The 22,999-nt window shown below is 39.6% G+C and overlaps 1 protein-coding gene across 1 annotated transcript in view; it reads left to right on the top strand.

The window, feature by feature from the left end:
• Positions 1-22,999, top strand: part of ARFGEF3 (ARFGEF family member 3) — a gene marked incomplete at both ends in the record, with an annotated part of 84,393 nt that overhangs the window by 35,210 nt on the left and 26,184 nt on the right. The window contains 12 exons of the mRNA XM_080615986.1: positions 584-715; positions 2,766-2,888; positions 4,278-4,320; positions 5,337-5,415; positions 8,290-8,394; positions 11,071-11,395; positions 12,768-12,880; positions 13,558-14,468; positions 18,046-18,129; positions 19,352-19,518; positions 21,226-21,391; positions 22,849-22,956. Of these exons, the coding sequence (XP_080472112.1) occupies positions 584-715; positions 2,766-2,888; positions 4,278-4,320; positions 5,337-5,415; positions 8,290-8,394; positions 11,071-11,395; positions 12,768-12,880; positions 13,558-14,468; positions 18,046-18,129; positions 19,352-19,518; positions 21,226-21,391; positions 22,849-22,956 (2,356 nt within the window). The remainder of the gene's footprint in view (positions 1-583; positions 716-2,765; positions 2,889-4,277; positions 4,321-5,336; positions 5,416-8,289; positions 8,395-11,070; positions 11,396-12,767; positions 12,881-13,557; positions 14,469-18,045; positions 18,130-19,351; positions 19,519-21,225; positions 21,392-22,848; positions 22,957-22,999) is intronic.

The raw sequence follows: 22,999 nt of genomic DNA, 5'->3' as shown, positions 1-22,999 counted from the left end.
AAAAAAAAGAAAATATTTCTGAGTCAGCATTTGCTTCACCTCAGCATTTATTGTTCTGACTGACTCTTAAGGGCAAGGTGGCAGAGAGGAGCTTTCTGCTTCAGTGCCCCTGCTATTTGACATTTCTTTGCAACTCAGTCCCTTAGTTTTCCTGGCCTGCTGTCTGTAACAAATTGGAGCTGCTGCAGAATTAGAAAGGTGCTATCTGCGTTACTGGGAGAACATTCTGAGGACTCTCTTTGACAAACAAGGCTACAGTCTGGACTTTTTGCACTATGGAATAGTTCTTAATTAATGTGTACAAAATAATGGCACCCCAAATCTTTCTGAATACTATTGGCTTCAAATTGAGGAAGTGCCTAACATGAAGAATACTACTTTTTATGGCTTAAGTACTAATAGAATTGAAAACTGACTAAATCTTGCTCCGTGCACCTTCCCATGCTTGCCTACACCCCTGCAAGAAAATTTAGTTTGTACTTGGTTTTATGTGTGTGTTTGTTAGTCCCATTTACCTTTTGGAGAGTTTTTTTGTTTGACGCTGTTGTGTTTTGTCGGCTAACCCTCTGTGTTTTGCTCTTAGTTGTGTTTTGCATGCCATAGAGCTGGAAGTCCCCGAATGCATGAAATGATCAAAATGTCCATTGCACACCTCCTTGAGGCCCTGAGCTCTCGCATTTTTACTGGTGCTTCTTCATCAATGGCTTTTCAAAAGGTACCTTGCCCAGCCATTTTAGAACACAAGCCTTCTGTAAGATCGGACCTCAAGTGGACAGTACTGTTGCTCATTAGCTGGCATGGGGAGGGAAGAGAAGGAGATACCAACCATGCTCTCTCCAGAAAGTCAGCCTACCCTTAAGAATGGTATTTCATCAATTAATTCAGGTACACTAGAAAAAGACCTAGCTCAAGAGAATGACCTCAGCAGCACTGGAATGGTTTGGCCTCTGTGGAGGGCTGTGCATGGTTAACAGGCTTTAGGGTTTTTTGTCCACTGGAGTTCAAGTGATAGCTGAATGATGGGCAGAGTTAGTCCAGGCCTTCTTTTAACTTAGAAGGCCATCTTCATCACTGACTGATTAATCTCAAGCTAAATAAACCCACTTATTTATCTGGGGGGATCTTGTAGTCTTGAAAAAGAGCAACAAGAATGAGATGCTTTCAATTTGGTCCCAAATATCCTGCAACTGCGCACAACTGCGACCTAGTTCTAGTGGACTGTCAAAGGAGATAATCAGTCTCAGTTTGTCATCTGCATAGTGTTTCTAACAAGTGATGTACGCACACTTGAAAAGCTCTGGAATGCTATCTCTCAGTGTAGTTGGGAAGTAAAGGAAAATAAGAGCCATGATTAAGTAGCTTCCACGTGCAATGTCTTGAAACACTCACTTAAGATACAGTTTGTATCCAAGAAACTCAGTCATGTTTTCTTGTCCTTGTGGCTTCATTAAAATGCTGAAATGTAAGGTCCCTCAAAGTGTGGATGTCAAAAGAGTTTTAGGAACATAGCTATATTGTTTTCCACTCCACTCTAACAAATGCAGAAGTGTGCCAGCAGCATGTTAAACTTTGTAGCCTCAAGCCCACAGCCTTTCTGTCTTACTCAATGGAATAGCTTGGTTTCATTTTAATAGGAGTTAGAAACAATTGAGAGTCTTTGTCCATGTGCCTGTGTCAACACTGATTAGCCTACATAATCAGATCACTTTAATTTTTCGCTCTTAAAATCTCATCCTCATTACAGAACTATAAAAATGGCTTTGCATCATATAATATCCTTCTAATTCAAAAGCTTACAACAGATGCATTTATGTCTACTCATCATGTATATAATTTATACTATATATATTTTCAAATATATTTTTCACAGCTAGTTTAATCTATATTAAGGATTCTTCTCACTAGCTGTATATCCAAACAATGGCAGAATGAAAATACAAAGACTGAAAAGTATGTGAACAGTCATTTACATTTTTTTCATCCTGGTAATTGTTAATGATAAAGCTCAGTATAGGCCAGAGGACCAAAGCTGCATGTTTGGTTCACAGTCTTAGGAGATTGTATCGTACAGTTCTGTCACAAATCTACTCAGCTCCATCAAGGCTTATCCACTTAGTAGTTACTGTGCAGTGGTTACAGTGGTTACTACAGTTACAGCAGCTCTTACAGAGACCAACACCTCCCACAGAAAAAATCTGATCAAGGACAGGAACTGCAGTTTGCAGTGTCCTGTCCCCAGGGTCCTACCTGTGTTATGTTTTGGCAACTATTTGTATAATGTCAGCTGGGGCAAAAGTCTAGCACAACTCTGGTTGCAGCACAATGTCAAGCAGCTGGGCATGGAGCTAGGAACTGGATGATCCATGATTCCATTGCTACCTTGGCTTCCATGGGATCCCTGAGCTGAGGAGCCCTCAGCTTGATTGACAGTTATTAAAGGCAATCATTTGTGTTATGTATGGTAAAGCATTGTTGTATTTTCTGTATTAGGAAAGGCCTTCCAAAGCTTTCCAATGTGCCACAGTATATAATAATCACATGGGATGGACAGAACCCAAGTCATTGCCATTTTTGCCTACCATTACTGCTTCTAGATGCTACTTAGTTTTACATATTGCTGAAAACTTCTGATGTGCTAATAAGGCAATATGAAATAGTAAGGAAGGCTGACTATCTGCATGAGAGAGACCTTGGTATCCTCCTAAAATGTGTTACTGGTAAGTTACAGTTCATATCTGTGTACTGCTATCTTGTTTCCTCATCAGGTTTGCATTGAGACATATGTATCTAGCTGTCACCAGCGGAGCATTAACACTGCTGTGCGGGCAACCCTCAGCCAAATGTTGAGTGACTTGACTTTACAGTTACGACAAAAACAAGAAAACATGGTGAGCCTTCTGGCATCAACAAATGGTTCCATGTCCATGGCTGCATGACTTTTTGTTTTTCTGAGTGCAGTGTATTGTGCTGGCTTGTTGTGCCTTATGGCTTTTATTTGACATTTCCACATTAACCCTGTTTAAAAGCTTTTTGGGGCTCTGACTCTGTGCCTGCCTCAGAGCAGTCCATTGGAAAGGCACCTCTCACATTATCAGCTCTACTTGGCAGATATTTTTATTTTTTCCCTCTTCCATTAAACAAAAGAGGCTTTGTTCCGATATCGGGCTGCCTTGGCCCTTTCCTTTTACATTCTTTTATTTTGTTTGCTTGTTTTCCTATGGTTTGTTGAAATTCTTTTGCCAGAAGTTTTTGCATGACAATTTTGCAAAACAAAATAAATTCTCAATTAAGGAAAGTGACTTCTTTCATCCGCTTATGCTGGTTTGTATATTACCATATTCTCAAAAACATACTATTTTTTAAAGTCAGTTTCTATTTAACAGGAAATTTTTAGCCCTGTAGTTGTATAGATTGCTGGGTGTTTTTAGTTGTTTGATTATTTTCCTTACGTCTGTATTGGGTTAAAATGATCACTTCTGGTTTGGATTAGTAGACTAGATTACTTTCACCCTCATGAGCAACTGCAAAACAGAATTAATTGGTTTACTTAAATTTCTCTTCTGCCTCTGTTAAGTAGGCTCATTTTACTAGCCAAAACATTTACAAAAAAGCCCCAAAACAAAACACCCCCAGTAGTTTGGGTCTGAAAGTGGGATTTTGTTAGTTCTGCTCTCAGCGAAGCAGTAGGTGAAAGTATATGAGAGCTGCATTTGGTTCCTGGCAGTTTGTTGTTGGTGCTTGAGAGAAGAATTTGGCTTGACCTCTTTGTGCAGTGATAGGAAAAATCCTATACCGCAGCTGAACTGAATGATGCAAGAGGTCATTTCCATTTCCTGACTGCCATTAATTGTGTTGGCACTGTAACATTAATGATGACAGTGTGATAAACCCTCTAACACTCAATTGATTTTGGTTTCTAAGTACTCTGTGAAATCTAGATTATGCTTGCCTCTCATTTAAAATGCAATTTACATGCCTAGTTATTACTGAGTTGGTTTAGGTGTAGGAAATCCCTTAAGTACTTACAAGTCTTACTTCAGCCCAATGAGATGAGAGTTCCTTAAATCTAAAATACTGTTAAAACAGATCTTCAGGAATTTTTGAAAATGTTTTGCAAAAGCTTCACCTAAAAAAACCCCAACCCTCTAACAAACAAAGAAACCCAAACCAGACAGAAGGCATGGATTTGTTAAGAAAGCTCTACTGTTGAAGTATTTCTTCTGCAGTATTTTTGTCCCCCTTGCACCAGTTACACCACCTTTGTCTTTCCTCAACAGACAATTGAAAACCATGACACCTCGCAGAAATTCAAGGGTCAAGGTATTTGTAACACTTTTCAGTGATTCTTTCCAATCCAGCTGTTTTATTCTTCACTTTTGTTCATCAGCACAGTTCCTGATGTCACAGGAATTGCATCTTCAGGATGTCTTACTTTCTCCTAGTTTTATGCACTCTGCTACCAGTAAGAACTGAGACAGCCATGTTAGCTCCTGAAACTTTCACTCATGTCTTCATTTGGAGCATGGTAACAGCATCACACTCAACAGTAATAAATGATTGTTTCAAGTTTCTAACCTCTGTATTTAAGGAGTTTGAGTGCTGTAGAGAAAGTTTTAGTAAGTGGCTTTACTTCCTAAATTGAAACAGATTCACGGAGTTGGATGTGGAATCTGGAAATGATTGTGTTATCATATCTCAGGCCAGAGATGCAGTTTATATAATGGTGGCTTTTGCAAGCACATCACTAGTGAAGGTCTGTTCACGCTTGTCAAATGATTATTTTACAAGAGAATTTTCTTCTACTTCCATTCTGTCTTAATTTCCAACCTCTTCCGTGATAGGTAAAAATAATGCCTGCTTTTGACCTTCTCACTGAATTTCTGCAGGAGGACTTGTGTGAATGGAGGCTACAATCTTTGAGGTGTATAAGCATCCTCTTTTAAGATCAGAACCTGATCGTACATGAAAAGCTGGGTAGCAGAGACAAACTGTGGGGAGAGATACAGAAATTTTAGCTGCCATGTAGAAGTACTGCAGCCAGTCCTTTTTTTATTATTTATTTGTGTCCTTATTGTATTATCTGAATTAGATTTCAGCTAACGTCCTGTAAATGCATGTAAGCAATCAATGCTCTGTGGATTTAGTACTACTGCTTTTTCATTGTGTGGAGATCACTTTCCAGTCTAGGACTTTTTCCTACTGCATCTTATGTATGAATTTTGGCAGCCCTGCTAATTGTTTAGAAGCTCTAACCAGCTCTGAAAATCCATGCAGTAAATTGAGGTTGTCATCCAGCTGCACATATGTAATGCCTCTGCTCTTTGTCCTTTTTGGAGGTACTTCAGCTGAGTCTCTTTGTGATGATGTTGTATCTGTCCTCACTGTGCTCTGTGAGAAGCTCCAGGCTGTCATAAAGTGAGTTATTTCAGTTTATAATTTGAATTTATTACCTGGAGATTAGAAATTTCACTGGTATCTGTGATTGTACTGTTGTAGTTCTGGAATTATGGAGAAAACTGCTTAAATGAAGTGTTTATTAAAGGAAGTATTGTTCAACATGCATTAATTTAACCCTCACTTGAGATGAGAAGCTAATATGCCTTCTTTATGCACTGGTCAGCTTTAAAGGCCTTCCAGTAAATCTAATCCATATGTAACTTCCATTCTTTTCTGCCTTGAAAGCAACCATTGTAGAGAGAACAATCACAGGAGACATGGAAAAACCTAAGACAAATAATATGCAGAATGAATCAATATGTCCTCCTTAGAAAGGTGGCATTCATTCAATTGAAATAATTTGCATTACCAAAGGATTCCTTAAATTTAGAAACATTGTATACTCTACCTACTTGGAAATGCATGAGCCTGACTTTTAAAACGCAGTTGTTATGGGCAGTAATAGGGCGTTAACACTGAGTCTCTTGTTGGCTAGTACAGTAGGAGTAAATAATCATGAGTTAAAAATTACTTTCTGTGGCATTCTGGCGTGGCTTGAGTAACGGTCTATTAAGAAATAAGATAAAAAAGCCGTCAGTGTTAGAGGTGAAAACCCTACTAAAGGCAATGCAAACATTATACAGCAGTTATTAAAAAGAAACATAACAAGCTAAAAATAATTTGAAAGTTTTAAGGGAAAAACAAGTTCTCACTTGACAACATTGTTTCTATATCACTAAAATACAATTTAACTTGCTACCACTGCCAGCTGCAAATCACCTGCGTGTTAGCAAAAAACCCGATATGAAACTAGTTATTTGAAATGTAGCATAATGTTGTCTCTCTGGTTGGTTTGCATTGTCTCTGAAAATTGCCTATGATGAATTCAGGGAAATGGGAGATACACAAAACAAACATGTATCAGTACTTGCTTTTATATATTCTACCATTTTCAGGAACCCTATGGCTTAGGAACTACCAGAGCCAAAGACAGCAGACATCTTTGTGTGCAGTTCTATAGACTTTCCTCTCATGGGTGTCTCTAATTACAGCAAGATTTGAAAAGGAAGAGTGCCTTACTTAGCATTATGTAATCAGAGTCAGCATCCGGGAAAACAAAAGCATGTTTCTGAATTTTCTGAAGGAACATTTATAAATTTTTTTAATTATATGCTTGTAAATACGTACCTAGACTGTTAGGATCTCTAATTACGAGCAAAGCATAGTAAAGAATTCTGACTGAATCTGAGGAAAATAAATCCAATTAGGATGGCTTATTAAAGAACTAACTCCATGAATGAAAAGCCTTTATTTCTTTCAAGGCCAGTTTTGGCATCTCCTTCAAAACATTTTGTTGCCAGCACCTTAACTTTCTAACCTCCATGTCGTTGAAGAGAGGGTTTAGTATGCTATATTGCCTGTTCTAATTTCTTAGTCTAAAGATTAATTCCTCCTTCTAAATTTAAAGCTTATTAGAATTTGGTTTTGAGGGAGGCACAGCTATGAGTGATGAGGAAGAGTTCAGGGAGGTGATTTTTTTTCTTGAGATCACTGGTGACTTTAATGACTCTGGACTTTGTGGCAGCAGTGATATGAACACACCAGCTATGCTGAGGTATGCAGGAGTCCAATATTCATTTCTTACATGCAGGAAAACAATTTGGTAGTAAGAGGCATCAGTGCAGTCAAGAGTGCAGCAATACCCTGTGCGTGCCCATGCAAGTATCATCAGCAATATGTTGATGATCTGCATGAAGACACATTGCAAGAGAAGCTGTCGGGAAAAAAAGGCAATTGTACATGAAGTGTGTGCATCTTTCCAAATAGGTGTGGAATGTTGCGAGGAAAAGGCAATCACCTCTAAAATATATAACCAGCCAGCAGTTTTAAAACCTCCATAGTGTAGTTAAAAATCTAGCTTCAAGCCTTGGGATTCACATTACATGTGGAACAGGTACTGTTCTGCTTGGATGGAAGTTCATCTATGTGAACAAAAGGAATTCAGGCAGTGACTGAAGAGCAGACATTTCTCGTTCCTTAATTTCAGTTAAGATAAATCCATTCTTTATGGCTTCCTTCACCTACCGTCATACATCAGAAAATACATTCCTCTAACTCTCATCTCAGACCAAAAAAACCAGTGATTTTAAATCCTAGTATTTGTAGGAGTGAAAACCAGTATGTGAATGCAATAGGTGTGGGGGAGTCCTTTCATAAGGCAGATGTCAGCCTTGCTTGTCTCCTGAATCCCACAGCTAATTCTAAGAGTAGGTACAAGCATATTGTATGTACAAATGTGTCAATTCCAGGTGTCCACAGCTCACTTTGTGTAGATGGTTTTGACAGAGTAACTGTCAAGGCCCTGAAAGATAACCATGTCATCATGTGACTTTCTGCCTGTAGACACTGACTTTTGGCTATGTGGCTGTCACTAAGAGAAGAGAAAAGATAACCAGAAGTAACCAGAAGACAGCAGTCTAAATGCCCTTCAGATTGCCTGAAAAGAAACTACTCAGCAGTCCAAAATCTTCCAGTTGTCTCCTTTTCTTCTGTTTAAGGGTTCCTTTCACCTCAAGTTTTTAGGTTGAATTTGAATAATTATTTTTGTTTTATTCTTCCTTTCTTTTCACATAGATTTTTCTTTTGTTAAGTAGCGGACCACTGCATGTGGTCAGTACAACATAAATAGGATGATAAAGGTGATCATACCATTGTAAATCTATAGGAAAGAAGCAAATTAAATCACTACTGTAGATTGTGGTATAATTTTCAAGTGAACTAATGTACTTATTTTAGAAAATTGAATAATCTGTGCTTAAATGTGACATGAATGGCATCTTTTCTCTTTGCCAGTGACAATCGGCAACTTCAGCTCCTTTACTTGGAGTGCATCCTCTCCATGTTAAACAGCTCCTCCCCCAGCATGCACCAGCACAAAGGATTCACTGATCTAGTATGGTGAGTACATCTGAAGACTAATGCAAATACTCAACTGGTAAGTATAAAAGGATCTACTCCCTCAGCCATGCAAACTTGTAATAAATCTCCAGATGTGAGCAGACCTTGCTGTTAATCAGCTATCAGTTTGGTCTGTGCCTCATATAAGATTGGTTAGAACCTCATGCTCAGCTAGCACATTAAATCCCTATATGAATTATTACTGTAATGAAGCCAAATGTATTTAGCCAGAATAGAAAACCTCTTAATGCTTTCTGTAATAGTTTGGATTTGTGTGTGGCGTTAAACACACATGTATCCTGCTTACTGTAGAAGGGTGCTGTAGCAATTCTTACTAATCTGATGCAGTAATACAGGAAGATAAGCAAAATTGATGCTAGATGGCGTGCTGGTGACCAGAAATGTTTATAACCTGCATTGTGTAAGGGCTGAGGCAAAATGGTCTTCCTAGTGCTTCCACTTTATCAAGAAATTCTTTTTTTGACCCTTTATCAGAAAGGCCTGACGTCTTTAGTGTTCATATCTACCTCTAAGTTGTTTGATACCATCACCTCAAAGCACCTGAAATAATCCTTTTCCTTCTTTTTGTTTGCAGTAGTGCTTTATTTTATAACATATAGACAATTAAGTATAGTAATAAAGCAAGAATGTAAATAATCTGCAGTCCCTTGTAGTCCGTGGTCATCCTGTGACCTTGGCAGGTGATTGTGTTAAGTAAAGATATGTGTGACTGTTAATGGCAAATGTGTTTCTTTTGCTTTTATCCTGTAATTTTTGAAATGGAAGTATTTGACTTGGGCTCAGTTTTAAGTATGCAACATGTAGAGGCATCCGTAACTTCCCTTGCTGTCAGGAAAATCAGTGGCTGCTAGACTAGAAAGTTTTCAGGTTGACAACACTTGGCAGTGTTGCACAGGGATCCTGTACTGAGGCCCCTGGAAGCACCCAATGTAAAAGCAGAATTCTCTCTTTCATTGCAAACTCATTTCAGAAGATTCTGCCCTTGAATATCACCCAACCGTTTGATTATGCTTATGTGTCTGACTGTGGGGCTATTCCATAAGCAAGGTCACTGAAATAAGCTTCATTAAAAGAAAACACTTCCTATTTTATTTTAAGTTTGCATCGTTTTGGTGATCCAGTCTATGCTGCAAATGTACAGATGTTTATATCTGTAACTGTGTATCGTGAGGGCAAACTGTTGGGGCAGGACTTACTAACTTGGCAAGAAATATGCATCCTCCAGCTACATGCTTTAAGATGAAGTGGGGGAAAAAAAGGTACTAGGAAGACTTGAAACAGTGTAAACTGCAAGCATAATTTTGAATACGTTGAAGTATAAGTACACAGTAATCCATTAGCTGTCTAGTGAAGTTGTGAATCAGACTGATAACTGTCTTTGTTCTTTAAGGAGGTGTTACCTTCATGCATACAACTTTCTGGCTGGCACTTTGTAGTCAGTTCTCAACAGAAGATAAAGAAGGGAGCAGAAAGAGAAGATTAAGCTCTGTTCTTTTGACAGTGTTCTCTGTAATTTGCTACAGAAGCACTTCAGTGGGACAAAGATGTGTGGGGAATGTTGCTGTTGTAACCAGTGATTACACCTGCTTCGATGGAGCCACATTTCTTATGCAGTGGATTGATATGTTCTGAAGTGTACCTGATGGGAGAAAGAAATAAACAGACCCAAAGTTATCGTTATCTGATGTCTGATTAAAAGCTGGTTTTCCTTCTGTGACTTCAGGAAGCTAAGCTGTTTCAGCAAATACATTAAGACAAACAGTGAAAGTTCTGTACTGCATAAAAATCTTGAGAAAATAAGATGTACTTATCTATGAAGATGTGTTACTTTTTTATGCTGAATCATTACTTGTCATTGGATACTTGCTTTAGCCACCAACTTGTACTTCTGAGGCATGTGGGTGAAAATCAGGTTTGGGACTGCATTTTCATGCAGCACTTTGCTTTTTAAATTAGGGTCTTGTAGATTGAAGTAAAATGTCAAGTGCGTGAGTGCAAAGCTGAACAGCTAATGGAGCAAAATGCTGAGCTGGTTTTGGCTCTGGTTCCACAGGAAGAGTGATTTGCTGGTATGGAATCACTAAACTTGAGTGTTCATGCAGAAAGACAGTTGAAGGAAGGACAGTGTTTTTAGTGTATAGTTGCTGATGAAAAGTTACATTAGAGATCTTTATGTTCTCAAAAGCCAGCAAAATGGAGAGGGTGCTTACTAAAATACATGCATGTTCAGTTCAGTGATGGAACATCAGGCCTTCTAGTTAACACAGACTGGTTTGGGGTTTCTTTTAAGATCCCAAGATGGACTGAAGAAGAAACGCTTAGCAATGGAAACTAGCATTTCTACCTTGTGATAGGTTGCAGTGAAGGAAAGAGGCAGCCATGATACCCTGTAAATGACAATGCTGTGCAGCACCATGAATTTGCAAAATCAGTACAATGTTTATAAAGCACCCAAAAATATGTCCATATGTACTAGCATTCTGGTGCTTAGGAGATGAAAAAAAGCCTGGTGTAATTTGTTATTCTATCTAACCACTGCTGTTGACTGATCATTAAAGCAAGAGTGTGTATCTCGTTTAACCATGGGCTATTTTCAAGCTGTTCCTGTGAGATTATTTCTTTCCAGTTACCATCTGCTGCTTTTCTCTTTCTCAGGAAGCAACTGTGTCCAGCCCTAGTAGTAATCCTGGGAAATCCTATCCATGACAAAACTATCACCTCTGCCCACAGCAGCATCTGCCTTGAGGCTGATTCTCCTTCCTCAGGGATCTCTGATCATGGACGGGGTTCAGGTTGTTCCTCCACAGCACCTGCCCTTAGTGGGCCCGTTGCACGAACCATATATTATATTGCAGCAGAACTGGTTCGACTGGTGGGGTCAGTGGAATCCATGAAGCCTGTGCTGCAGTCTCTCTATCACCGGATATTGCTTTACCCGCCACCTCAGCATCGAGTAGAAGCCATCAAAATTATGAAAGAGGTAGGATAATCACATGTGCAAATCCAGACATGTAAAGCAAAATGTTTATTTAATAGTAAATGTTGCTGATGTGTGCATACCAGTCCATTCTATACCTTAGCACTAGGGATGTTGAAATCACCTTTTCTGAGCAAAGCTGTTACATCGAAGCCATTCTGACATACAAAGCCATAATAGCTATATTTGTCTCCATAATGCAAGCTGCTATGGCAATTCTGTCAGTGTTCGTGTTGTGGCACTGCATGGAGCAGATCTTATAATTGAGTCTAGACTGCTCTTTTGGATGAGATACAGTATAGTGAACCAGTTCTCAACTTTGTTGGCATCTTTCCCCACTCTCTGCTCTCGCTAGAAAGAGGCATTCATCCTCACAGTATAGTATTCCAGGCATTGAGGTGAATATATGCTTTGATTACATGCCACGTTTTTGAAATACAGTTTCCTTGAGCTTTATTAGAATAACTACAAGGAGCTGCCAATGTCTTAAGCAGCCATGTCAAGACCTCTTCTGGCCTCCTGCCCAGTGCCTCTGACAGCACTAGAACTGGAGGATTGTGAGACTTCTTTGAGCAGCAGCTGAAATCATGGCTGCTTCTATTTCACATGTGCGGCTTTCTTTTCATGGTGTGAGACACAAGGCAACTTACGTAATTTGGAGGAACGGTGGTCTCTTACATGATTTTAGTTCTAGCTTGCGCATACTGAGGCTGGTCTGAGTCTGAAGATCTCTCCTAACACCACACAGCCACCCACTGGGTTGTTATCTGAACTGGCAGTCATGCTGGCACATGCCATCCTCTAATTTTAAATGATAGCAAGATGAAAAATGAAGTTTTAGGAAAAGCTCAGTCTAATGTTGTTTCCTGAAGAACATATCTGTTGCCTCTTTCTGCATATTAATGGACTTGTTGGTAAAGCCTTCATGTATTTCCTGGTGGGCATTACCACAATGCCACCCAGCAGGTTGAGTCAGAAGGAATCACTGCAGGATTCCATCATTTTGTAACTGAGTGACTGAAGGGAAAGGCTCCCTTTGGTATATAATACAATGCAAGATACTTGCTTTATATTTAGGCATAAGAATTGTCTTGTGCAGTATCAGTTGAAATATATTTAGGCAAAAATGTAAAGCACTGGAGAACATTCTACATGTGATTCTTGTTGAATATTCTGCTCTTCTCTGCTTTTCTGCCTATAAATAGAGGAAAGGTAGCTTTTGGAAGAAGAACATCAGTGTGCTGTTTTCCTTTGCTGTGAGAAGTTACAGTACTGCTACCTCGGGATCCAGGGCTTGATAGAACTATGACTCATTTATTGTATTTAAATAATGCTTAGATAATCCTCTAGTAACTTCTGTTCCCTTTCTTTTCAGATACTTGGCAGTCCTCGGCAACTTTGTGATTTAGCAGGGCCCTGCTCTTCTGAGTCAGAATCCAGGAAGAGGTCTATTTCTAAAAGGAAGTCCCATCTGGATCTTCTCAAGCTGTATGCTTTGTTTCCTCCTTTAGCCTCTTCTCTCTTAAACCTATGCACACAGGACACTTACACAGTTGTATCTTCAGAAGCATGCCAAAATATGAGCCAGGGTAATCTCCCTGGTTTAAGTAACCTGTGAAAATGGAAGAAGGGTTTGTTGTCGGTCTGGGCCTCTTTGTAAAGGCCCATAGATAACTACCTGGTAGAGTTTGGCAAAATACCCAAATATGTTGGTTTACAGTTGCAAATTCTTGGGTTTGGGTCCCTAACTTTGCAATGACAATTTAAACATTGTCAGGTTGAGCAAGAAGGATTCTCAGTTCTCATCTTTAGATCAGATTTTGTAGTAAAATAATTTTCAGGACACATTTAAATTTAGCTTCAGCTAGGTGTTGAAGGGCTTTTTTTCAGTGTAAGTGCTTGTCTGCAAGGGAAAACATGCTGTGCATGCTGATAAAATGCACGGTAACTGTTTCCCTGGTTGGCACTCCCTTTACAGAATGGCTGTGTCCACCTGGAAGACTTAATAATTCATTTTAATGCTAGTTGTCTTTCTCAGGAGTGTCTTACAGGATAATTTTGCTTCTTTTTTTCCCTGGTTATGATTATGGAGGGATGGTGTTGGATGATAGTGATGTGTTCACTACATGTGCTGTATCACTGAAATAAACTCTGTTTAATTGTAGTATCATGGATGGGATGACAGAAGCGTGCATCAAAGGTGGTATTGAAGCATGTTATGCTTCAGTGTCCTGCGTCTTTGCCCTGCTTGGAGCATTAGATGAGCTGAGCCAAGGGAGGGGTCTTAGTGAAGAGCAGATCCAGCTACTGCTTCGACGCTTAGAAGAATTGAAGGATGGGACCGAGACGAGCAGGGACTCCATGGAGATTAATGATGCTGACTTCAGGTGGCAGAGGCGCATCCTGTCCTCAGAAAATCCTGCCTGGGAATCAGCAAATGAGAAAAGTCCTGATATTAGCATTAGTGTTACCACAGACACTGGTCAGACCACTTTGGAAGGGGATATGGGCCAGACAACTCCAGAGGATAATCCAGGAAGTCAAAAAAACTCACTGCCATCTCCAGCTGCACGTGAAAGCAGAGAGATTCATTATAGAGAACCAGAATCAGAAACCATTGACCAGCCAGATGTTGTTCAGAGAAGCCACACCATAGTCTATCCAGATATAACTAACTTCTTGTCAGTTGATTCCAAGACCCGGTCATATGGATCCAGATACAGTGAAAGTAACTTCAGTATAGATGACCAAGACCTTTCTAGGACTGAATTTGATTCATGTGATCAGTATTCCATGGCAGCAGAGAAGGACTCAGGCAGGTCAGATGTCTCAGACATAGGCTCTGACAATTGCTCCCTGGCTGATGAGGAGCAGACACCACGGGATTGTCCAGGACACAGGTCCCTACGTACTGCTGCTCTGTCTCTGAAATTGCTGAAAAACCAAGAAGCAGACCAGCACAGCGCACGGCTCTTTATCCAGTCACTTGAAGCTCTTCTTCCTCAGCTTATATCTCTTCCCAGCATAGAGGAGGTGGATGGAGCACTTCAGAGCTTTTCTTCAACATTCTGCTCAGGTTTGCAAGCAAATATTTACTGTCTAACCAGCATGCACACTGTGACAGCACTACACAGATTTTTGTGTAGGATTTAATCTTCAGAGAATATATCCAGAATAAGGAGGTTTGTGCACCACAAAGCACATTCTTCCACAACAGCACACTTCATTTAGGGCAAAGCAAATGGAATATGCAGGTACTGATTCAAAGGGAGGTCAGTCCATTGACTCTTAACAGGCTCTGGATTATGTCCACAGTCAACAGAGAAATAGAATTTTCTGTATTAAGATACCTCTTTACAGGTTTGCAAAGATCTGGTGAGAAGATTTGCACATGATGTCATTAAAGAGAGGCTGGGCCATCACCTATTTTGAAAGAGGTTTAAGTAGCTTAGTACATCACTGTATTAGTATTAGTAATGCCAGCCTTGCAAAGAAGGTGATAAAAATTCCACAGCAGTAAGCTCTTGAAAGGGTAAGAAAAGAGGAACAACTCTCTTCTTCACTCTTTTGTTTTTCTTAATACTGCTATTCAGTATAACAGGAAATGCAAAGCTCGAAGTGTAGACCAAGTGAAAAGTAATGAAAAACCTTACCTTTCAAGATATTAAATTCCTGCAGTTCTTTCAGGGTTAGAACCTTTGGGATATTGATTTGGTCAATCATACAGAAAAATGCCATGCAAAGGTTAATATTTCCTGTTGATAAAATGTGCTTAAGATTGTGTGTATATATACATATATATATGCATATTTAGAATGGTTTATTTTTCCTGACAGTGGCTGAAGTGGAAATGTTTGTTAGAATGTATTTCTCTGTTTCTTTAACTTAATTCACCACAATTGCCTTTCCTGTTGCTCCTCTCCTAATCATTGCTTCATTCATTTGTGCTCTCTCACACACATTAAACTCATACAGAGTAAAATGCCTCCCATTATTATACAGCATAATTTAGATATGAAGCTGGGTGAATAAGCTAATATTCTTGACACCTTGTCTAAATGCTGCCCAAATAAGCCCTAAATCAGGAAGATGGTAGATAACATTCTTGAGGAACACTGGCCGTCTTATATCACAGAAAGGAGAGATCTTAAAGGGGACATTCATATTCATTACATTCCTAATTGAGGTTCTCAAAAGCATCCTTTCTGCCACAAGGGATTTCTTTTTCCTGAAAAAGATCAATCGTGAGGTTATGACAAAAAACCAGAACTCTAGTTCAAACTTCAGTGCACCTGTTCCCTCATCTATGACTGAGTATACTGCTTCTTAAAGAAATTATTCTTATTCTTAAAATAATGTTTTAAAGGGTTGGAATAGGTAGACCTAGCAGAATTCTAGATCTTAAGACTAAATACGGCTTTTGTTGTTACTCACTATGACTAATACAGTAAGAAAGGTGAAAGAATGTAACTCAATTTCTGCATTAAGTGGATAATTTCTGGCTTGTATATCTCTCTCAAAAAGATACCTAGTCTTGTGCTTAGACTTGAGTTGAGAAGGACCTTTCACTTTCCTAAAAAAGCCGCCCACATGGATAAATCTGCACTTCAAAATGTTTCCAGTATGATTTGGTGAAGTATTCTCTAGAAGGTGTCACTCCATAAGGAGTCATGGAAAAATACAGTAGCAAGTTACTGTGTTAAAATAGCTAGGAAGAGGTGTCCTGGTGTTTTAATAGAGCTGTGGCTGTTAGAGTTGTAATTTTATGCTCTCATAAGATCTGTGTAGTTCATGTTTCAGCTGGACACCTGGAATGAGTTTCAATCCAGCTGAAACAGCCCTTTAACTTGTACCTCAGACATTAAGCAAAAGGTAAGGAACTTGTGTTCCTGTGTAGGTGAGAGAAGCCTGAGTCTGAAGACCTGTAGAGAGAGACTTGCTAACGTTGAAACACATGCCTGGGGGTAGGAGCTCCCCCTGGAGAGTTTCGAGATACCAGTCTGATCGGCACATTCAGGCAACGTTTGAGTCCTTACTTCAGGACTCCTTTATTATCACCAACAGTTCAAGGCATAAATTAGAGAATGAAGTTAGAGGAACTGGTCATATTCATTTTATGTACAACATCTATTCATCTATAATTCCTGAAGAATACACTAGGAAATTTGAATATTGGTTAAGACTGAGTTGGGAAAAGAGGTGCAGTTCTGAGAGCAGTCAGAAGCTGTATTTTTGTGTTTCTGAGAGACCTTATGTAACTTGCTTTGTTTAATTTTTCAAATTTTCTTACAATTTTTTTTGGGGGGGAATACATTAGCTACAATTTAGCATTCTTTCCTACAAATTAGGTCCTTAAATAGTATTTTAATATTATTATATTTTCACAGGATTGAAAGGTGGTGAAAGGAGGTAGGACTTTGAGGCACTAGCATGGGAGTATATGCATGGAAAAAGCGATGTCAGCTAAGCAGAGCTGTAGTGAAATTAAGATTTGGAAGTTACTTGGTTAAAAGCCTTCCTAAGCTACAGATTTCGTCTTTCCTCAGAAAGTTCTTTCTTGTTGATAGATAAAACCAATGCCAAAAAAATTCATAGTGACACTGGAGTGTGATGTCTGTCTCAAAAAATACAGAAATACAGTATTTTCTAAAAAGTCTCAACATTATCTTGGCTTGCACAAAGCATTAAGTTTGCATTTTTTCAGAATCTCCTTTACCTGGCCAATTTAAATGAGCTGTTGGCTCTGTTAAGACAGTGTGCTAACCTCATTGTTTATTATAGCTGGCAGATTTTTATAATTGATATAGAATGTAATCAGTATTCTCTTAATTCAGACATAACTATTCTCATGAACTGCAGCGTCAAGGAATTAATTAAAAAACTGTGTGCCATTGTGCGAATAATCATAGCAAACGTTTTTAGTACCTCCTTTCAGTTTTGATTCCATAGCTTTGAGCAGCAAGGTTTTTATGTTGGTAAGAATCATTGCAAGTTTACACATTATCTAATCTGCTTTTCAGATCTCAGCATCTTTTAAATGTAGCTGTTGATTGTCCCATATGTTAGAGGAAATTAGGCACTGTATTTTTCCCAAATGCTTTTGGGTGAGCAAATACATACCCACTATGCAGTAGCCACTTTTATGTGCAGTTGTACACCTTCCTTTTTAATTGTAGTCTTGGACAGGAGGTTGCACACATTTTAAAATATTTTAATGCAAAATAAAGTGGGCTGCTTTTTTTTTTTCCTTTTACATACCTCCGTGCCTTGAAGTTTTTATTACTCTAGCAGATTCTAGTCCTCAAGGTAGCTATTTGAGAGATGAAACATCAAATCAATTCTAGCTACATCAATATCATGATCCTCCATCCAACAAAGTATTAATACGCAGCTTTGCCTGCAGTGGTGAAGGAGTCACTGAAGCTACTCACAGGCTACTTAAAAGCACGTAGTTGCAGTTTTGGTACTAGGTAAAGTTTCTCTGTCAACATTCACCATAAGAAATCTATCCCAAGCACACGCCAGCCCATCTGGGTATGGTTTGTGGCCAGCCCTATCACACCTCTTCCACAAAGGTTGCTCCTTCAACAGCTATTCATTGTTTAGACCCACCCTGGAACAGTTACTCTCTTTCTAAATCCACCCTCAAACAGTTACTCACCTTATCCACGCCCCCAAAGTGACGACAGTGGAAAGTCCGAGAAGGCAGCAGCACAGAGCTTTCAAACCCTCACGAGGCAAGAAAAACATTTGCTTCTTTTCTGTGTTTGTATTTTTATTTACTTTTTTTTTTTTTTTTATGTTAATGGTTTGTTGTATTCTGTTGAAGAAGAGACATGAGCTTTATGGTGGGAGGAATATATTCACAGTAAACCACTGCAGCAGCTGACAAATGACACAGCTTTGCTTCACCATGTAACTAACCCTGGAAGCTGGTTTTTTCTTTTGTTGTTGTTTCATTTCAAATGTTCTTCTTAGGATAAAGCGTATTCCTTAATCTTCCTTAATTGACATTATATGAATGGGTTTCACAGCTGATGTGAAAACCATGAAATACTGTGGGTCATGGGGGGGGGGGGGTGTCTAGTACTTATAGGTGTTTTCATGGCTCAAACTACAGATCATGGAAATTCAATTAGGTATTGCTTATATTTGGTTTGTGTTTTTCTACAGCTAACTCAAAGGAAAATATTTGTGCTGTCCATCCTATTTGGGAAGAAGGGATTGGACCACTGGGCATGGTTCTAGGCTGTCATTTCATACAAGTACTGTTTTCAGGAATACTGAGTGCTTACAGATGGCTTATTGTCTGACAGAGCTGCAATTGCTCAGCTATCTAGAAAGCAGGTCTTGTATGAGCTAAACAGGGGTTGGAGTTGTAATGAGTTCCAGCCATCTTGGCCACAAATATTTATTCACACACCTCTAGGTCATGGAGAGAGTGACGATTACAGCCTGATTCTGCAAGGTGCTGAGCACTCCAGTCTCCATCCAACAACTCACTTAGCTAAGGCAGATTTACTGGGGGGTTAAAAGGGCTGTCACCCTCATTGGCACCATTTGGTGCAATGTATGCTCAGTTAAGTACTGCAGGCTTTGCCTTTGCTTGTTCCCACCTCACCTTTCCAGTTAGCATTGCAGATATATCTTGCCCTTTGCTTTGTACGTGGCAGTCATCCTAATGAATGCTGGTGCTCCTTGTGTATTTCAAATTTAGCATGTTGCTTTGCTGGACTGTGACTGGAGTGTTCAGTTTGCCTTTTGCAGCACTGTGTTCTAGATGGATTACTTACTTTTCTATTCCCTGTTCTAGTACATTTAGTAGAGTAATTTCTACTGATGATTCATTAACTGTTCTACCAATCTATTGCTGCTGAAATGCTAGGGTTGGTTTCTGATCTTCTTTTTTCCAGGCAAAATCTGTGTAAAATGTGAGAGCTCACATGGTGTTTTTGTTAGGTATGATGCACTCACCAGGATTTGAGGGAAACCTAAATTTCAGCTTCCAGACTCTGATGAATGCAGACAGTCTCTACATGGTCTCGCATTACACTCTGCTGCTCAACCTAAAATTGGCCAACTCTGATTACTACAGAAAGAAACCTGCCCAAGCCCCAGTGTTGCTGGTGAGTTGGAGAATATGGGAAAACTGTTAAAAATCCCAAAATTTGTTTTGCTTTTTTTCACATAAAACAGCCCACACATAAAGCCTTCGGGCTTATTGTTAAGTGGAGAAATAATAATTGCAAATGAAGTGTTCTCCAAGCTGCTTATGAATCCTGCATGATAAATGTCATGCATCTGAATTACACAGCTTCTCTATAATTTGGGGGGGGGGGGGGGGGGCACCTGGCAACTACTTTTGAGCATAATGACAAATTTGTTGCTTATACTTAATACTTGATGTGTATTTACATGTGTCGTGGTTTAAGCCCAGCTGATAACTCAGAACCACGCAGCCGCTTGCTCACTCCTGCCCTCCTCTTTCCTCCCCCCACTCCTGGAGGGATGGGGAGGAGAATCAAGAGGATGTAACTCCCATGGGTTGAGATAAGAACAGTCCAGTAACTAAGGTATAACACAAATCACTACTGCTGCCACCAATAATAATAATGATAAGGGAAATAACAAGGGGAGAGAATACAACCACTCACCACTCGCTGAGAGATACCCATCCCAACCTGAGTAGCGATCTAGCCCTTCTAGGTAACTGCCCCCAGTTTATATACTGGGCATGATATGCTGTGGTATAGAATACCCCTTTGGTTAGTTTGGGTCAGGTGTCCTGTCTCTGCTTCCTCCTGTCTTGCCCTCCTCCCTGGCAGAGCATAAGACTCAGAAAAGTCCTTGGTCAGAGTAGACATTACTGAGCAGCAACTAAAAATATTGGTGTAGCGCTGTTCCCAGGCTGAAAGTCAAAACCACAGCACTGCACCAGCTACTAAGAAGGAGAAAAATGACTGCTACTGCCGAACCCAGGACAACGCGGATGAAGACATGAGAAATTGGAGCAAAAAATAATTAGGACTTTTTAATATGACCTGATGATTTTTGTGGCACCTGGTATTCCTCAGCTCCTTGGGCTTTCTAAACATTGTTTTAAGGGCTGCAGGAGTTATAAAACACGAATCTATGTTTTTCAACTAAGTTGTCCAAGAGAAGTTGTTTCAGAGTTCTCCTAAAAATAAAAAAAAAAATGTTGGTATATGGAACAACAAAAAAAAAAAAAAAAAAAAAAAAAGAAAAGAGAAAAAAAATCTGTCAAAATTTTCCGTTATTGCTGAGCTTCCAATCGAAGAGGATTTATTTTCTGAAAGTTCTCAAGAACAAGTGGGGTTTAACATCATCATTAGTTCTGCTGTGTGCTTCAGCAGCTGCTACAGCAAATCTGTGACGTAGAACCTTCTCTAGGGGCAGCACTGTGCTCAACAGACCTGAGCCTGAGCTAGTTATCTTTGAAAATAGTTCAGATATCTAGTTGGACGCCAGTTCATCTGTGACAGGCAGCAGTAAGTGCCACAACTTTTTTTATGGGAACTGAGATCCTACCCCTACCTTGTGAAAATAGTGGGAGCTCAGCATATCCCATTGTCAGTGTGAAAGAACTGTCATTGTGATTTACATCTTGCATGAAATGCAGTAAGAGAAGGGAAAGCTTCTTATTCACATTGTTCTCCACTGTAGACACATTGCAATCCTCAGTTAATTCTTCTTTCTGCATAATTTCATTTCTACTCCTGCATGCCATTACACTCAGGAGTAGATCTAGGGGCTGAGGGTCATGCCATAGAGCTTAGTGTTGTCTTACATCTGGTTTTTATGGTTCTCTGCAGAAGGAATTCATGAAGCAGGTCCAGTCCAGTGGAGTGTTGATGGTATTTTCCCAGGCCTGGGTTGAAGAACTGTACCACCAGGTACTAGAAAGGAATATGCTGGGGGAAGCTGGATACTGGGGAAGCCCTGAAGAGCACAGCCTTCCACTTATCACCATGCTGACCGGTCAGTAATATATTATGCTGGCAAGGCTAACTTCCAAACATGTTTCTAAATCCACCTACAAAAACACACTGCTTCACTGCATTACATACAGAACAGCATGTCATCAATGCAACACATGGTGTTTCATGAACATATTGGTAAAGAAGGAATCAGACTTAACTGTGGCAAGTACTTAAGTATTTGGTTTGCATCACACAAAGCTTTTGAAGTGTGGGTTTAAAAACAATCTGTCCCTAGAAGACAGAGAGAGTAGGTTTGTACACTGAACCAGAATATCTCAATTGTCAGCCTCAGTTCTGGTAGACTTGGTAGCTGTTAATGATAAGCAGTAAGGCTGCTGTTTTCTTGATGTCATAGCAAAGCCATTTCAGTGTGCCTGTGGTGCAGTACAAATATAAATTATGGTGTCTGATCCTGGAAGCCTTCCACAGATTTGGTTCCCCTTGGTTCAGATTTCTGCTATGCCAGGGATATGCCAAATGGCGCTGGAGAGAAGCTGAAAACCTGGAGCACCTTTAACAAATGCTTAAAAACAATCCTTAGCTTCATTTGAGAGGAAAAATATCAAATTGTATCAGCTGAAAGGCAGCAAGATGCCTATGATATTGCATTGATATACAATGCACTGTCTGCTTGAATGTGTATACTGTATGATTACAAAGAGGTAATTAAAACACTGTATACAGGGAGAACACTGGCTTCCGCTGAGCTGTTAAGTGGTAATCAAAGGGCACTGCTCTGACAGTTTAGTGCTGATTGTATTGAGCTCACTGTTGCTTGTAGCTGTTGAGCTGGGAAGCTAAAAGAAACAATTGAGAAAAACAATAGCCATGAAGTATGTGGAGAAGACAGACAGACAGGGGCTGCTGGAAAGGAAATCAACCTGACATCCCTAACATTAAACTATCTGTGAGATGCTGGTCTTTTGAGTTTTTGGAGAAAGGGTTGTAATTCATTTCCTTTCTTTTGTTGAGATTGAATCTACACAGGTCTATTAAAAATCATATTCAGGACATAGGATCCCAGTGCATCTTGAGGACTCAGATGGAGGTCTGGGAACATCTAGATACAGGATTTAACAAGATTTCAAAGGTTATACTAAGAAATGTGGAGATTTAAGAGTGTGGGAAGTTCTGAACTCTAAGGAATTATTAAATCTTTGCTGAGAGTTCTGTTGACTGTGTAACTGGGGGGGGGGGGGGGGGGTAAGGGAGGACTTTTGAGAGTGGGATATTTCCCTTCTTCAAGGAAATGTTGATTATACTGGGCAAAGCATAAGATGTCACAGCTCGTGTTTATGCCAGGGCTTCAGAAGGCTAGCAGAAAAGAGCGACTAAAAAGCGTACCAGAGAAGTCAGGAGAGCTAGTACTTATTTGAACAAAAAGTGAGTAGGAGATGCTTTCCTTACACCATCTGTGCCTCAAATAGTAATCTGTTGTTTTTAATGTTCTGGCAGACATCGATGGCTTGGGAAGCAGTGCAATCGGTGGCCAACTGATGGCATCTGCTTCAGCTCAATCTCCTCTTTCCCAAAACCAGAAGACAGATGATTCTGTTATTGCAGGTATTAAGACTGTTATAAGAACAAGTGTATATCTACCAGCAGT

This window comes from Psittacula echo (genome assembly GCF_963264785.1).
Source record: "Psittacula echo genome assembly, chromosome: 4".
NCBI classification, from domain to species: Eukaryota; Metazoa; Chordata; class Aves; order Psittaciformes; family Psittacidae; genus Psittacula; species Psittacula echo.
Note: the sequence above shows the minus strand (reverse complement) of the source record. Positions and strands in the feature narration are given on the sequence as shown.